This window comes from Rhipicephalus microplus, chromosome 7 (genome assembly GCF_043290135.1).
Source record: "Rhipicephalus microplus isolate Deutch F79 chromosome 7, USDA_Rmic, whole genome shotgun sequence".
Taxonomy (NCBI): Eukaryota; Metazoa; Arthropoda; class Arachnida; order Ixodida; family Ixodidae; genus Rhipicephalus; species Rhipicephalus microplus.
Window position 1 is genome coordinate 161,354,314 of NC_134706.1, and position 16,611 is coordinate 161,370,924.

General features: G+C 48.8%; 2 protein-coding genes across 2 annotated transcripts in view; one reads left to right on the top strand and one right to left on the bottom strand.

Annotated features, from left to right (window-relative positions):
• The window catches only part of LOC119179528 (rho GTPase-activating protein 17), a 228,763-nt gene extending 216,775 nt beyond the window's left edge, over positions 1 to 11,988 (bottom strand). Inside the window, exon 1 of the mRNA XM_037430621.2 lies at positions 11,554 to 11,988. Within this exon, the coding sequence (XP_037286518.2) occupies positions 11,554 to 11,606 (53 nt within the window). The 5' untranslated portion in view covers positions 11,607 to 11,988. The remainder of the gene's footprint in view (positions 1 to 11,553) is intronic.
• A 4,438-nt stretch (positions 11,989 to 16,426) lies between these two features.
• LOC119180430 (ribosome biogenesis regulatory protein homolog) overlaps positions 16,427 to 16,611 on the top strand; it is a 74,478-nt gene continuing 74,293 nt past the window's right edge. The window contains exon 1 of the mRNA XM_037431626.2: positions 16,427 to 16,600. Coding sequence (XP_037287523.2) covers positions 16,449 to 16,600 — 152 coding nt within the window. The 5' untranslated portion in view covers positions 16,427 to 16,448. The remainder of the gene's footprint in view (positions 16,601 to 16,611) is intronic.

The following is a 16,611-nucleotide window of genomic DNA, read 5'->3' on the forward strand; positions in this document are numbered from 1 at the left end:
GTTGCATTGGAGCAATTCTACCGCTGCATCGAGGAGGATGTTAAACTTTGGCTGCAGGACAAACTTGGTGAAGTACAGTTAAACAAGGCAGCAGAGTTAGCTGAGGAGTATTATACTCGCCGAAAGTTGCATAGCAGGGCAGTGCGCGTTGAAAAGGATGAAAGAAAAGAGGGCTTTTCAAAGAAACCTGATCAACGGAAACCCGCTCCGCACCGTAATTTCAAAAAGGACCCGTCTCTTACGAAGGACACTGTAGAGGAAGAGAAAACAGAAGCGGAAAAATCGAGTGAGGTCTCTAAACAACGCACTGATACCACACGGGCGTTTGAATCACGGAAGCCACTAATCTGCTACAACTGCAAAAAGGAAGGGCACATCGCGATAAACTGTAAGCAAAAGTTTGCTTTTGCAACAATTAGAGAATCGGAAAAAAACATGCGGTTGTTGGAGCCGTATCTCCAAGAAATTAGGGTCAATGAGAAAACGTGCCGAGCACTTAGAGACTCAGCGGCAACCATGGACGTTGTCCATCCTTCATTGGTGTCTCCGGATGACTTCACAGGAGAATGCGCGTGGATCAGGCAAGTCGCCGAGGAGCAGAGTGTTCGCTTACCAATCGCCACCGTTGTCATTGAAGGCCCGTTCGGTAAGCTTTGCACCGAAGCGGCTGTGTCTGCCGCGCTGAATGGTCGTTTTTCTGATCTTTTCTCCAACAACTCGGAGCAGCTTCTCAAAGAGCAGGGCAAATCGTTCTTCCCCAACTTAGCGTGCATGGCTCCCACGCGATCGCAAGCGCGAAAGCTTTCGCGGAAGCTTGACTTGGTTCCATGCGGTCAACTCTCAAGTGACCTTGTCGGCGGGTCGACGGCTCCCCAGAAAGGAAATTTTCCGCATGAGTCATGTGAGCAGTCACGCGAGCGGCCCGTCGCGGGAGCGGCCGGCGCGGTATGCGCTGGGGGAGACGACGTGGCGCCATTGAGTCAGAGCGAGAGGGTTGCAACGCTCTCGCCTGTAGCGGAAAGTGGGAGCGAGCTGCCGAGAGTTGATCGAGAGACGCTCATTCGAGGGCAGCGTGAGGATCTCTCGATTGAAGCGCTAGTGGAAAGCCAAATTGAAGCGCGAGTGGAAAGCCAGAAAAACGCGGCAAAAGTGCTGTCGAAGGAGCACTACGAGAAATCGGGGAAGAAGCGCGCTTTTGTAGTTGATAATCAGGTAATGCGTCTGCAGCCACCCAAAAGGAACAAGCTTGAGGTTGATTGGGAAGGGCCCGCCAAAGTATTATCGAAGCCTTGCGATACAAATTATGAGGTGCAAGTAGGAGGGCGGCAGAACAAAATTTACAACTTGATGAAACCCAATGTTCAACATCAAGCGGTCGTAAATCAGCTGTTGAAGGCTTCGGAGGAAGAGGAAGCAGAAAATTTGAGTTCTAGTGAAGTAATCGAAGGGGGATCGAAAGTAATCCGGGAGCAGATAAACCTAGAGCCTAGCTTAAGTGAAGGAGGACCTGAGAAAGAGGACCTGAGAAAGATTGGTTCCGAGTTTGAAGACGTGTTTTCGGACCGCCCCGGAAACACGAGGGTGATCGAACACGATATCGAGCTAAGCGGTGAGGAGCCAATCCATAGCAAGCCGTATCGTTGTTCTCCTGTGGAACGTCGCAAGTGTGAGCCGCTCTTGGTACCGCATAGGTATCGTCGCCTAAAAGTGACCGGTTACTGAGATGGAGCGTGGTACTCCGGCAGGGCAACTTTGACGTTCGCTAAAGAGAAAAAAAAAAGAAAGGTAAACGTTAATGCAGGTGCATTGAGCAGTGCGTTTAGTTAGTACCTTCTCAACCTTTCGGTTTCTGGCTGGCGATTCGGGGCAAAATTTTGACTTCATCACGACCTGGGCTGAGCGCTCTCGTTCAGAGTGATCTCAAGGGGCCAACTTTGTGGTATTCTAATTCGTTACGTTGTTGTACGTGGGAAAAAAAAAATTGAGTTGTCATTTTAAGAGTCTTGTGTCCCACATGTGCCTCTTGATGTAGAGGGAACAAAATTCCGATAGACACGTAGATAGGTATATGTTGTACTATACTTTGTCTGGTGTTCTGTCGGGTGACCGAAGGCACTTGCGTGTGTCGTGTGTGGTCTGTTGTCGATCCGTTCTTGGCAAGTTGCAGAACCATCGACAAGTGCTGAAACCGAAGATGGTCAGAAGAGACGAGTGAAGCTGGTCAACAAGTTGTGGCGACAAGCCAGTGGAGCTGGGATCCGTCGTCAAAATGGGATGTGTTCCCGGAACAGTCTGGAGCTGTAGTCTCCCCATGGCCCTGGAGGCGAACCTGGAGGGACCTGGCGAACGAGCGCACCTGACATCCGAGCCCCGTGGAAGCAGCTCGTCTTTCCGGTGCATTGTCTGGCGGCGGGGGTGCTGTTATGCCAGCGAGTCCTCGTCAAACGTCCGTGCCTCTGAAACAGGCAATCTGGGTCAAGGCCAGCCCGCAGCCCGCCGGGCGCGAACAACTCCACGGCGTGAACACGCGCGGCGCATCTGTGGCCCACGTGCATTGAGTCAGCGTCGCACGTGACAGCGAGCCGGCGTCCTCATGTCTGGTGGCCTGACGCATCGCGCGGCGAACCCCATTGGAGGAGCCTGCTCTGAAGACCAGCGGCGCTTCTGATTGGACATTTTAGTTGGGCCCGGTGTAAATAAAAGAAGCCCTGCGGCGCGTCGCGATCGGCGGTCCTAGTGAGAGGCGTCCCCGTGTCGGAGTGCCGACATGTGTGCGAGTCAGCGGTCTTAGGCGAAAGGCTGAACTATGTGTTAGAGAGAAGAGCTCGGCTCTTCGAGTCTCTGTCGGCCCCAGTGCCGAAATTGTAACGCCTCTGTATATATGCTGTACATAAACCTTGTTTAACTCACCGTCGTCTCGTCCGCTCGTCTCCTCAGCTCTGCGCAGAAGCAGTCGCGAGCTGAGAAACATACGCTACCAAACGGCTGGTGACCTTCCCGGCGGGGTCGAAAGCAGTGGCGCCTCCGGGACCGCGTCGGCGTCGCCGTCTTTCGCAACAGTGGTGGCTTCGGCGGGATCGGTCCGCCGTTTCGCAACACCACGCACGCTGCGCGCTTGAAGAGTGGATTGCTGACGACGATGACAGACACGAGGCCGTCTAATAATTGGAAACGACCGAGAGTTTAATTAATTGGATACGGCTCACTGCTCGACAGCGCGCGGTGTAGACGTCAACTCGCCCTGTATACGCATAGGTGACAATTGTGCACTCCCGATGCATTAATTCGGCCGCCGACTGTAAACGCAATTGCGCGGGTTTTCGTACAATAGTAAACGCGCTGGGTTTGATGGATAATGCCAGCCGCACAAGCGCAGCTTCCGGCGTCGGGAGAACGTTTTATGCGGAAGTCAGACGAGACGACGATTAAGAAATTGACCCACCCAACCGACTGAAATGCTCCGGCTGCTTTTCCGAAATTCCTTGTATTGGCCATTTGAGTAAAATGTAAACCTGCTCGAACATACCCCCGTATACTCCGTGAACATATATGCTGAAATCAGACAAATCTGCTGGAATGGCATACGGAAGGTATCATATGGGGCGGAGCTTAGTAATTGCTTACGTATTTTTTTAAACTTGCGCTTACACATAACAGAATGCAAAGAAAGTCAAACGTACACAAAACAACTAGATTAATGCAGAAAATATATGCATGAATCAACGATGACATATACCACGAATCCATCATCATGTCTAAAGTTGCCGGGTTTGATGGGGAGAAGTTGACGACGTATCTTCACATGACACCACTATGTGTTGTAATTCTTACATCGAGCTTCGTTTTCGTCCCACCGTCGATGGTCGAAGAATGCTTAGGACACACTTGAGAAAAAAAGTCGGTGGCGGTGACGTAGCGGCGAATACGCTGCTCGGCTGCTGACCCGAAGGTCGTGGGCTCGATACCGGCCGCATTTCAGGGGAGGCAAAATGGTGTGCGATGTCAGTGCACGATCTGATCTGGTCAAGACTTCCGGAGCCCTCCACTACGGCGTCGCTCATAATCATGTCGTGCTTTTGGGATGACCTCAGATATTATAACTGAAAAAACTTGACTGTACGCATACGTTGTCGCTAAACATACAGTTAACAAGTTAATCAAGCGGCGAGAATCATTGTTCGCTCGTTTTTCTATTTGACAAGCGATAGTAATATTCTCGACCCCTATAGCTTGCAAACAAGCGCCTCGCTTAGGTCACGTTCTTAGTTACACTCGTTTCATAACCGTCTGCAGAGAGATGAAGCCATACGCGAAGCAATACGAAGCAACAATGTCGCCACTGTCGAGCCAGGCTAGCTCGGTCAATGACACGGCGTCGCCGCGAAAGCCGGCGAGCTTGTAATGTATGCGTAACGGAGGAGCGCCAATGAAGCGCTGCCCATTAACAACGAAGGCGCAAAAGTGGAAAGCACTATAATAATAAAACAAAAGTCGAATAGCTTAAGCATTGAAATGCCGACAAGCGCTCACACCATCGCGATTCACAATACAGCCAGGAGCACTCCTCGTAAGTCAGCTTTTATTTGTTTGTTTTTACTGGACTGTCGTTAAGTAAAAGAAGTTAATAAAAGAAAGGAGTCCCGAAAAATCGCGACATCCTTCCGAGGTACACGGTATGGTCTGACCAGTGTATTCATAACCTGGGCGTTTTTAACGTGTACCGAAATCGAAGTACACGGGTGTTCTTGTATGCCCACCGGGTGTGTCAAGAAATCTGTTCCGAAGCCCTGCAAAAAATAAAAGAAGCCGATTCGACATTCGCTCACTGACCTTATAATCACAATCCCTTGGCCATCTAATTGAAAATAAGCAAAGAGAAACGAGCATTTCAAATTCCCCTTGTTCCGCACAAAGAACTTCATAAGACGTTAAAAAATTACATAAATTAAAATACGCAACTTTTCGATGAAAGGCGGCGGGGTGAAATGAGAAAACTTCCCTTTTGTGAAGAGCCCGCTGGCGCTTTGAGATTTTACCAAAACAAAAGGGCGACCATTTTTTTGAGGACCGCGATGACAACGAGCCAATTCGGCCGGCGAAACCGAAGCACCGATGACCGTAACTGCCAACCCCCAGCAGACGGACACAACTTCTTACGAGGACTGAAATGAAGTCATCGCAGCATGCTGCTGGCAAGCCGGCCTCGGTGTGCAACGACGCAGCCGGAAAGTTATCGCCTTCTGCGCTGTCATAACCACATAGTTTCCAAATAGTACACTAGAGGTAGATCTAGCGCTAGTGTTTGCGGGAGCTGTAATGTGTGGCACTTCAGCCAGCGGGGAAATGATGTGGCTGGATTTGCCTAAGCCTCCTTCTTTCGACTTCATTTGTCTCCGTGTCACCATGGAGCAGCGGCTTCGTCGTAAAACAAAGTTCAGCAAACGTTCACTTCATTACCTTGGCCTTGTAGGATGACCAATTCACATCACATCACGGAACTACATTCTTGGTAAAAGGTGAAAACAGTGCAAACTATAACGAACGAATTGAGATTCCACACTTCTATGAAAATAAGTTTTTAAAAATACAACAAACAAAGCCACAAGTGCCTTCCAAGACGCCAGCACAAAGAAAGACGCCAGCACAAAGATTAGACAACATTCACATGCTGGGCGAACGCTCGCCGCCCCCGGAGTTCCCTCTAGAGTAAATACTGCAGAAAATGTGTGATAGTTATACCGAAAACACCTACGCGACACCACGAAACTAGCTAGCCACCGTAGTGGTGTGGGCAATCCTAAGGACGGTTTCGGTGCGACCGCATGGCTATGTTGGGCCTCACCGTTTTGCATCTTTAAAGGTTAATAATAACAATAATTGCTGCTGTTTCATATTAAAACCACGATATAATTATGAGAGACGCCGTACTGGAAGGCTGCGGAAATTTCGACCACCCGAGGTTCCTTATCGTGCACTGGCGTGGATGAAACAGTGCGTGCGTTTCTATCATTCAGCCTCCAGCGAAATGCGACCACCGCAGTCGGGATCGAACCCGCGACCTTAAAGCCAGCAGCAGAGCCCCGTAAGCGCTACGCCAAAACGGCGGACAGTGAACTGGCCGTATTTGCATACGATACGAGTGTGACTGCGGAAACAAATATTTTTTTTTCCTTCGGGGAGCAGCAAGATCAAGTGCAAAGAATCGATTTCGAAACAATAACAAGAAGAGAAAGGAAAACCACGATAAATTATTTTATGATTGATAAATGTCACGTCACGGTGTTCCACCAACCTTGCAGTGGATGTTAGCAAGCCTGCGAAATCCCGCGGAATCAGGTAGTTACGGTGCTGCACGCTCCGGAGCGAAGCCACCGCGTTGAACCTGTTGCCGAACTGAATGTCGAAACTACGCCCGCAGAACGGCAATACGAATGTTTCAACGCTAGCGCACTAAGTTGGAAAAGACAGAACCTGGTAACGTATTCGAGGAGTGCACACGATTTCCTATACGTAGCTGAGAGGGGAAAAAGAAAGAAAACAAATTCCACGGAAATGCAATACGTACGAGAGCAAATACAGGGACAGTTTGAGTCTCTTCTCAGTACGGACCGGCTTGATAAAAAAACTCAAAAATAAAAAAAAGAAATCGAAAAGGTAGCAATGCTTTCTGAAATTGTAGTCGTGTTACCGAAGTACAATCTCAACGTGAAGGGTACAAAAGGGACGCTAAATAAAGTGCCTTACGAGTCAAGACAATGATGAGCTACACGGGCACAGGCTTCGTTACTAAAGGGTGGGGGCAGTTTTATTGGAGTCCACACTCTCTCCCGCAAAAAACGCGAATCACCCACTTGTCTGTCATTCTGCAGAACACCCGTTGATCGAGTCTCCATTTTCTTGCACCCCGATCGAGTCCCCTTTGCATCGACCCACGCCTCGCAAAGGACGCAAACATGAAAATTAAAGTGCCGCTGACACCGGGCTTTCTATGAGTAAAGCTGATAAGTGCCCTTGGAATGGAGCATCAGGCACAGCCAAGCCCATCAAATAATAATTGTTCCGCCTTAAAGTCCCAAAACCAGAGTACGATCATGAGAGACGCAGTAGCGGAGGGCTCCGGAAATGTTGACGACCTGGTGTTGTTTGTGGTGTACCTATAGATCTAAGCGTACGGACATCTAGGACGAACAAGCAACCAGCTAAGCTGCATGAACGACTAGTGCTGACAAAGGCAAGCATGCTTGGGCCTCACGGCACCAAATTGAATGACAAGGCTCGCTACGCCATCCACTGCAGGGTCACCGAACATCGATGGTAAGTGCACAGCCGGGCTTCACTGGACTTGCGCGCGCAGGAGCCCGGCCGTGGTAAGTGCAGCGTACGCTGTAATATCGTTAAAACCTTATGCTTTAAGGAATCCCTTCCAAGAACCCGGTCACGAATGCAAGGAGTGCAAATATGATCCCGCGCTGGGAACATCAGTGCCTGTGCGACGACAACTTTGTCATTATTTTCCCCCACAAAGTAGAATAGAAAACCAGATATTAGTTACAATGGTTAGCTTCCTCGCATTTCCTTCCTTTAATCTCGATCGTAAGAAGAGCTAAACCTCGTCAACTAGAAAGCTGTTCCAGCCGCTTATCGAGGTTCCCACACATCTCGTCAGATTGATGCTTTCGACTACGCACAGCGATTACTATATACGGCGACAGAATAAAGGCTGGTGCACACAAGCGACTAGCAGCGGTCGCGCGACCATTTGCGACTGATGACGGACGTGGCTCTCCGCAACATACGGATCTCGTTATCAGAGTGAGAACTCAGGAGACCGGCGCCGATCAGCTGATCGCCGCCAGCTGAGTTGAGTGAGCGGAGCAAACCAAGCGCGCCGCATTTCTTGCTTTTATCCGTTCTCGCCAGCGCAATGAAAAAAACAAACAACAAAAACTGAGCATCGCTTATCGGTTCCAGCAGCTTTGCGACCGCAGTCACGCGACTGAAAAATCCGCCAGGAAGCGACTAGCCAAAGCAGTTTGCGACCAGTCGCAAATGGTCGTGCGACCGCTGCTAGTCGCCAGTGTGCACCAGCCTTAACTCATTCTCGATTGCCTTCATTCCTTCATGAGTACAGCACGTCCATCACCACGAAGTGTCAACGCTGACGTCAGTCAGATGCTACATGTGCTCCACCTTTCCATTTGTACACACCTGACAACCACCGATCAGAATGCGGTGACGTCGGTCAACCAAAATAACTTCAGCCAAAGACAGCGCGTGAGTCAGCCGCGTCGGGTCCAAGCGGTCAGCTGTGCTGTGCGATGCCATCAACAGATGACGTCATGCACGATAAGGTGTGTAAGTACACTCTAAGAAAGAGCGAGTAAAAAAAAGGCGTCTTTTTGTCCCACAACAATAATAGTCATCAATATTGCGTTCCATCCTTGCGCTATCGCCCCGCGCCCGGTACATTCCGATCACGATCGACATGCTCATTATCAGGGTTACATTGCATTCTCGATAGGAAATTGGCCAGCACCGAGTTTTCAAGAAAGGAAGCGCACGCATGCCTGATGACGATTATTGTTGTGGGACAAAAAGACACCCTTTTTACTCGATATTTTTTCTTTAGAGTGTAGTAATAGAGCCACCGAAAAGGGCACTATTTTACAGCTTGGTCATCAACAGCCGATGACGATCGATTGGAATCCTCCTTAAAACGAGGCACCTTTCCGCGGGAGATGAATACGGCACCATGCTAGGACTTTGCTGGGTTAATTGCGTGCGGGAATGCGTTGACGTCACAGCCGCTGCAGCACTTTTTTTCTAGGGGGGGGGGGGGGGGGGTCACGCCTTTTTACTGAGCGCCGCCCAAGAGGATTATGACGGCACCCAAGGTGCGTCTTCCATGTTTGTAAACAACGGTAAACGACGTCGACATGAGGCGCTCGTAGCGTTGCAGCGGCTGTGCCAGTTGTCACGTGATCATAGACGGCGGTGGCGATTTTTGGGCTAGGCGGAGTACGCCGCGACAAGCGCCTCAGTAGGTGGACGGCGCCCATCACTGTTCACACACGTGCAATCTGTCCATGGACAGTTTGCCTCTGCTATAATCAGCTTTTATATACAGTCTATCAAGCCTTCTATCCCGTTTTCGATTTTCGTAGAAGTCTCCCTAGGGGACAAGTTGAATATAAGAACAGTGCAACGAAGGTAAGAGACGCTGCGCCGTGATTGTTACCGCACGCCTCCCTATCTCTGATTTACATGTCGTACATCACTTCGCTATTAAATCTTTGTTGAAAGACAGCGCCGTGTATGTTGTCTTTGTTAGGCTGTCTCTATCCCTGTTCTTATACTCATGTATGTCTCAACAACTTTCTCAAGATCCCACGCTTAAGTCGCTGCTGGAAATAACCACGTTGATGTCAGCGGCCCGTCGCTGTCAACTCGTGGTTGGCACTAGCGATCGATGCTTACAAAACTGTCAGAACTGAGAAACGGCACTGCGAACGCCAACCAGTGACTATAGGGCCAACCAATGACACTGGCAAAATGGCGGTATTCGTAAACACCAGGCGGAACCAAGGTGCTGTTTTTCTGTCCCCCTGAGCAGACGTTGCAGAGATAGCAGGGTTCTGCTCATGAAGAATTGCGTAAAGATAAAACACGAAGTTGTGTGCAATTCAGAAGCGAAATTAGCTGACGTAAACGACGCGCACAGCCACGCTAAATATCAGCGGCAACGCGAAAGTTGGTCTGCAAAATGTCAGGGTTTCTTTATTATTATTTGTGATTGCGGCCAGGGATGCTGCCACATTGCACTTGACGGCGAAGCCTTCTCTCGGAAAAGCACTCCGGCAACAACCACACCCCAAACAAGATCGAGCAAAATGGGTGTGATTTTGTCTCACAACAATAATCATCACCCAGCTTGCTTGCGCTTCCTTTCCTGAAAACTCGGCGCTGGCCCCTCTCCCATCAAGAGTGCTATTCCACACTGATAACGTGCATGTCGTTCATGACTTGAAAGTCAAGGGGGCGCGGCGGTAGTGGAAGGAAAAACATGATAGTTACATCTTTTCTTTGAGGGCATTCGCCAGCCAAGCTAAACCATCCTGTCGCCCTTCGCTCGTAATATTGACTGATCACTTAAATCCGGATCTAAGCACTTCCAGTGACGGAAGCAACAGTTTTCTTTCTGGAGCATACACAATGCTAGTTCGAGCAGATAATAAACATTCTGTGCGACTCCTGGCGTTTGTATTCATAGTATAGTTTAAGACACAAAAATATTATTATTTTCTATGGAAGATATCATACATACAATAAATAAACGCTGCTAACTTCAAGTAAAAGTAAAGCAGATGAATGGTCATTGAACACTTCGTAAGATAGCAGCAGCACTTGCGGCAACGATTATATGAAAGCGATAGAAACACGAAATTATATAAGTAACCACAAGCATGAGTAACTGTGACCAAAGAAGCAGTTTAAAAAAGTTACGAGGTGAAAGAAATCTGCTGATTCGCACTTCGGCAACATAGTATGCACGAAAAATGTTAAAATAAGCAACTAAATGACCTCGCAGCACAATTGAAATTCCAGTTTTTGAAGCATAAAATGATGTGCAAACCAGTAAAGTGATAAAGGTAAGCCCCACGTAACTTTAATATAAAGAGTAGTTAGTAATCAGTATGCAATAATTACACACACATTTTACCAATATAGTTTGCCTGTCAGGTATACATAGCTACACGACATTGACAATACCGGTATCAAAGCGGCATACCAGCATGAAAACTCGTTTTATGTTTCCTTGGAGCTCACTGGATGATTGTGCAGTTAAATTTGGTTGTTTTCAGTGTCGCACTGCCATTTAGAAGCATCACTCCCATCACTGTACTGTCCCGACACTCCTCTGAGGCACGCCTTTTTTAGCTGGTCGCGAAAGTGTGGCTTGTCTAAACAAAAGCGGCTAGCCACGTTTTCCGTCGACAAACATAGTTTCTCGAACGCCGGAAACGGGCTGCGCGTGCGCCCAAATCGGCTTTTACCATCGCGGCCAATTCGCCCAGCCACCCCGTGCACAAAAAACAAACGAGAAAGGCTTCTACAAGCCCCCGTCACCGTACACTTCTTTTATCGAAGTGTCCAGAAGTGAAAATGCGGAACCAACGCGTTGGCTACATTCAACCGGGGAAGAAAAGAGAGATATACCGGTGTATACTAGAGATAACGTCGGATGACTCCGGGAAAAGCAAAGAAGACAGAGCCGATGAGGCGTCTCGAAATTTTCGCCGCGTCGGGTCTCCAAAACAGCAAGGCATGAATCACACGGTTGCCGGGTGCGCTGTGCAAGCGCGCCCGGACGACCAAGAGTTAAACCGTAAACAAGGAAAGCAAAGAGAAAAAAACGCCCAAGAACGTCGGTCGACGCGATAGGAGACGAATACCACGTTCGCTTCTTTCTCGGGTCGAGCTAACCCAATCGGTTTTCTGTGTAACGTTGCTGAGAACTTTGAAAGAAACACAAGTGGCGGCTGTGCGACTCACCCCAGGAGAGTTTGATCTGCGAGCTGCTTGACTCGTAGGATTTGCTTCTTCATGATGACGACGGGCCGGCGGCGTCTGCAGCCAGAACTTCCGGAGGTTTCGTGGTCAGGATCGGAGGGCTAACCCGGGCTTGCTCGCACACACAAGCACGGGGGCTGCGAAGTCGGCAAAATTTTTCTCCGCAACAGCCAGGGAGAGGTAGGTTTGGGGGAGAGCGTGGATGTATAAGTTAAGTAAAACGACGGCTCGGAGAAAACAAATCGAGGGTCGGTAGATAGGGTAGGGGAGGGAGGGGGCAAAAGCGTCTTCGTTGTTGCCGCCTGCTCACCGCACCATCGCACTCAGAGCAACAAACACAAACTCGTCACCACACAGCGGCGGTCGCGGGAATATCACCACCGCTGCAGCACCACAGTCGCGGTTAGTAGATCCGGCGAGGAGCAACAACTGAAGCGGCACACACCATTCATGTCACGACGAGGTAGCCCGCGCAGAGTCGACGCACGCAAGACACACCACCATCACGCAAGCACACGCCGCTCCAGCAGATTGCGCGTGCTGGAGGCGATGGGAGAAAGCGGGCAAGGCGAAAGCAAGCGGCGACGTCGTCCGGCCGGTGCGTACTCGCTATAAGCGCAGCCGTGATTGGCCGATGTAAAAACATGCAGCCAATCGACGGCCCTTTTGTTGAAATTTCGGGAGAGCTGAACCAGCGCCTCCTATACTTTTTTTCTGCCTGCACGTGAGTGCCGCTGCGCCCACCGTGCCCTCTCCTTTTACTCTCTCACCTCTGCCGCTTGGCGGCTCTGTGATATTACCCTCTAGCAGACGATGCTCGCCACCACTCGCGTGCCGGTTTTCTGAGTTTTTTTTTTTTTTTTTGTCGTCTGCTTAGAGTAATCGCGAACCTTGCTCGGAGTTGTTGCCATCACACTAAAAGAAGTAGTATGCACGCGTATAAATAATAAAGGTTAAATAAACTTTCAATATGCCTCTTACCGGAGTGATCATTCGCGTCCCAGTCACCTTGCAGACGACAAGTATAACCAATGCCTCCTCTAGGAAGATGCCTGCCGCATGAGAAAAAAAAAAAAAAACAGCTGCCACATCCTTTCTTTCCTTCATTTTGAAATTGTTCTTGATCGCTAGCGTCACTTGTGGCGCACGGTGCAACAACGCAACACTTTGCACAGCCTCCGAAACAGTGATGCACAGTTGCAGGTCTCAAACAACTCTCGACTGACACGCCCCTATGGGCCGCAGATGAAATACGCTTAGCTGGTACCGCCCGTCGCCGTGATAATAGTGTCGGTCGCGAGAGCCACCGCGCGGAGCTTGTTTAAAACTGAAGGCAGGCCAACTCCGCTGAGAGCGCGAGCCATTCCTCAGGCATCTTTCTAGAGGAGGCGCTGGCATAACCCGTCGTTTGGTCGCAATGGCAGTTGTAAGTCCGTTTGTTTGCTTCAGCGGTGATGTCATCCTGCTTTTTCATTGGTCACTATGCGCTGCTGTTGCGTTCCGTTCTGCACTTCAAGCCAGCGAAAGAAAGAAGCAGGGGTGTCCTTTCACAAAATTCCAGTGAACACTGAGCTACGTGAACGATTGCTACGAGTAATGTAATGAAATAAAAAAAAACTATTTCAGTCCTGCAGGACGCGAGTTATCGCGTGGAGGAATTGGGTGCGGAATTCCTCTTCGAATTACTCAGCCGTGTGCAGCCTACATTTTGTGGAAACTGACATTAAGGAAAATACACTCTAAAAAAATATCGAGTAAAGAAGGGTGTCTTTTTGTCCCACAACAATAATCGTCATCAGGATGCATGCGCTTCCTTTCTTGAAAACTCGGCGCTGGCCACTGTCCTATCGAGAATGCAAGGTAACCCAGATAATGGGCATGTCGATCGTGACCGGAATGTACCGGGCGCGGGGCGATAGCGCAAGGACGGAACGCAATATAGATGACGGTTATTGTTGTGGGAGAAAAAGACACCTTTTTTACTCGCTCTTTCTTTAGGGTGTACCAAAAGCCGCATGCTAAAGCCCGATGTGCTGCCGAGTGTCTTTCCGCATTACGCATCCTACATGAGGAAGGAGCCACCAAAGGTGAGAAGCTGCAGCAGCACTCAGAAAAGAAAGCGCGATTCGTCAACGGACACGTACGTTGGCAAGTCTGCCAAGTCAGGAAATCGATTAGCGCCCTGCACCGGTGCCAGAAGTTCGCGCAAACACGCTTGACGAAGCCACTGAGCCCAGTAGCCGGCAACAACCAAAAAAAAAAGTGCCGCCATATCCACGAAGTGAATGATGATGAGTGGGCGAAGCTCCGGAGGTAAACCTGGTAAACCATGAATCCTCTGTACATTTTGCCCACTCGATTTTATTACATCGCTCCCCCTAGCGTACGTCGCCGCACTAAATCGAACGATTGCCTTCAACCAATGACACGCGCTATATGTGACATCATTCCTATTTTATAAAATCTCGCGTCTTTCATCAACTACAAGTACCGCTTTCTAGTTTATAACATCTTGCATCTTTTCATCATCAGCTACAAGTACCACCATCTAGTAACACTACAAGAACTAAACGAGAGGTGGCTACATACAGTAGGGTGCCTTGATGCCCGCGTGCTCCGCGCGCATCGAGGCACTCTAACATACAGGAGACGGTACCGCCATCTAGTGAACACTGCAAAAACTAAACTAGAGGTGGCTACATACAGGGGACGGTACCGCCATCTAGTGAACACTGCAAGAACTAAACTAGAGGTGGCTACATACAGGGGACGCACAGCCCACGCCCTAAGGAGCTTCGCCCCTAAAACGTTGCTCCAAGCAACATCCAAGACCTGCCTTTTGTAGCAGCAGCTATCACTGCTGTCATTCAGCGGCGAACTTTCTTGAGCCAACTGATGCGAAGCCAGCGAAAGAGTATGCAGACGCGCGTGCCTCGAGGACCTTTGGTGTTCAAGCCGACAGCAGAAGCTCCGCAACAGCCTTCTTGGAGCGACAAAGAAAGGGCGTGGAAGCAATGAAATGAAAGTCTGCAAGCAACAGTAGATGCCTACAAGAAAGAGCTGCACATATTAAAGGAAGCGTGCAACGTAAGCAAATTTCTTCAAGTAACCAGAGATTGCTATCAGGGCTGCCCTGAACTAGAATGATAATGGACCAAGTCCTAAACTACAAGGTGAAAAAAAAAAATGGTGTGAAACCACTATTCGACAGTGCGTCATTCTGAGAAGCCTCTCAACAAAGTCATACGAGTATATCAGGACCAAGCTCCTTGCACTCCCGCACAGAACTACGCTACAAAGATACGTGGGAACAACTGCCGGAGAAGTAGGCTTTAGTGAGCTAGTAAAGCAGAGGCTTAACACTGAAATCCAGTGCCTCGAGATGGAGCAAGCCGAAATTTGCAGCCTCATCATAGACGAAATGAGAATAAAGCAAAGGCTTGAATACCACAAACAACGAGACGCATTCTTGGGAGCCATAGACATGGGCGCTGTCTCAACCAAGTGTTGTCAGACTCGGAAAGAAGTGAACTTGCGAACGTTACTCGCGTCGTGAGTGAAGACTAACTGCGAGCGCGGCGTGTCGTTAGTCTTGAAAGCAAAAGGAAGCAGCACCAGTAATACGGATGGCTTGATTTCCCACCAGGACAGAGGTGGCTTGTGCCAGCCCACTACGGAGCTCGTGCGTGTGCTGCATGCCCTGAAAAGATTTGTGGATGTGATGCTTCTGCACTGCGCAGCTCTCCTTCAGCCTCTACAGACTTGCGCCGTGAAGAGTGCCGATGTAATTGTTGGCCTGCCAGTACTGCTGTGTGACCGTTGTGAACATATTCAAAGGCGAAAGTTAATGGAACTTGTGTGCAGAAAGTTCACGAAGCCGCTGTTTACCAACTAGGCTGTCGACTTCCCCGATAAGAATCTGTGGTCAGGCTTTATCAAAGGAAGCCGTCGTCACGGAAGTTTTTGAAGCTTTAAAAAGCTTGCACGATACGCGCGCACCTTCAACGTTGGACTGACAAGTGGTTTTAGTTCAACTGGTTGTTTCTTAACTTGTACTGACTCATTTCTTTTTATTTTGTCTTTTGTGCATATAAAATTGCTATGTCTTGTTTCTTTATTTCAACCTGTGAATTCCACTTTTATTTCAATTATTTGATAGGGCACACCTTCGAGCACTTGCAAACAAAGAATAAGACACTTTACGACGCGTTCTTTAGTAATACGTTACCAAAACGAACGCACGAATGCGAAATTACTGAATACGAAGGAAAGTAATCGCATAAAATTGGAAAAAGCCAGTGGCTGCGCCGCATCCACACATATATCAGTCAATCTAAGGGAGGCCACGCGAGAGGGTAGTAACTCATTGCTTCCACGCGGCCACTCGGCGAAATAGAGCGCCAGTTGTAGAGCAATAGGAACAGGCGGGTCGCAACAGGCATAAAAAAATAGAGGAGGCGCTAGCTGAACAGAGTGCGCTGCAAAAGCTAGCGATGGAGATAACTTTACGTGCGACTTAACGCACTCTGCTGGTTGCTACAAAAACTACAGAAATAATTTTTTCTGTTCACTAATCGTTTACCACAACTAGTGTGTAATTTTAATAAATAAATAAATAAACTTTATTAGAGACTTTTGCAACAAAAAGTCAATTTACGCAGTTTTTTGTCACGTTTTTGGACGGGTATTTTTTAGGTTTAACCTAAAAGTCTCAATAGTTATGCGTTTTAACACTGCAATTGTAACACAAGCAATAAAATAATTAGTACATTTAATACAATATTAACTCCGCCTGTAAATTAATTGCGATTCGAGGTTTCGCCATTTTGCTTCAAATGCAACAAGAGCAACGACATCGACAACGTTTTTTTTGCATCATGGCCGCCTTAGCGCAGCAAATATTGCTGGAGGTTGCCGAAAAAGAGGCCTCCTACAAGCCCGTAGACGTCGTTAAGGACTTGGATCTCGAGTTCGACATCGGGAACCTTCTAGCCACAGATCCGAACCCTTTGGATGCCGCCAAGCTCAAGTAAGATTCCC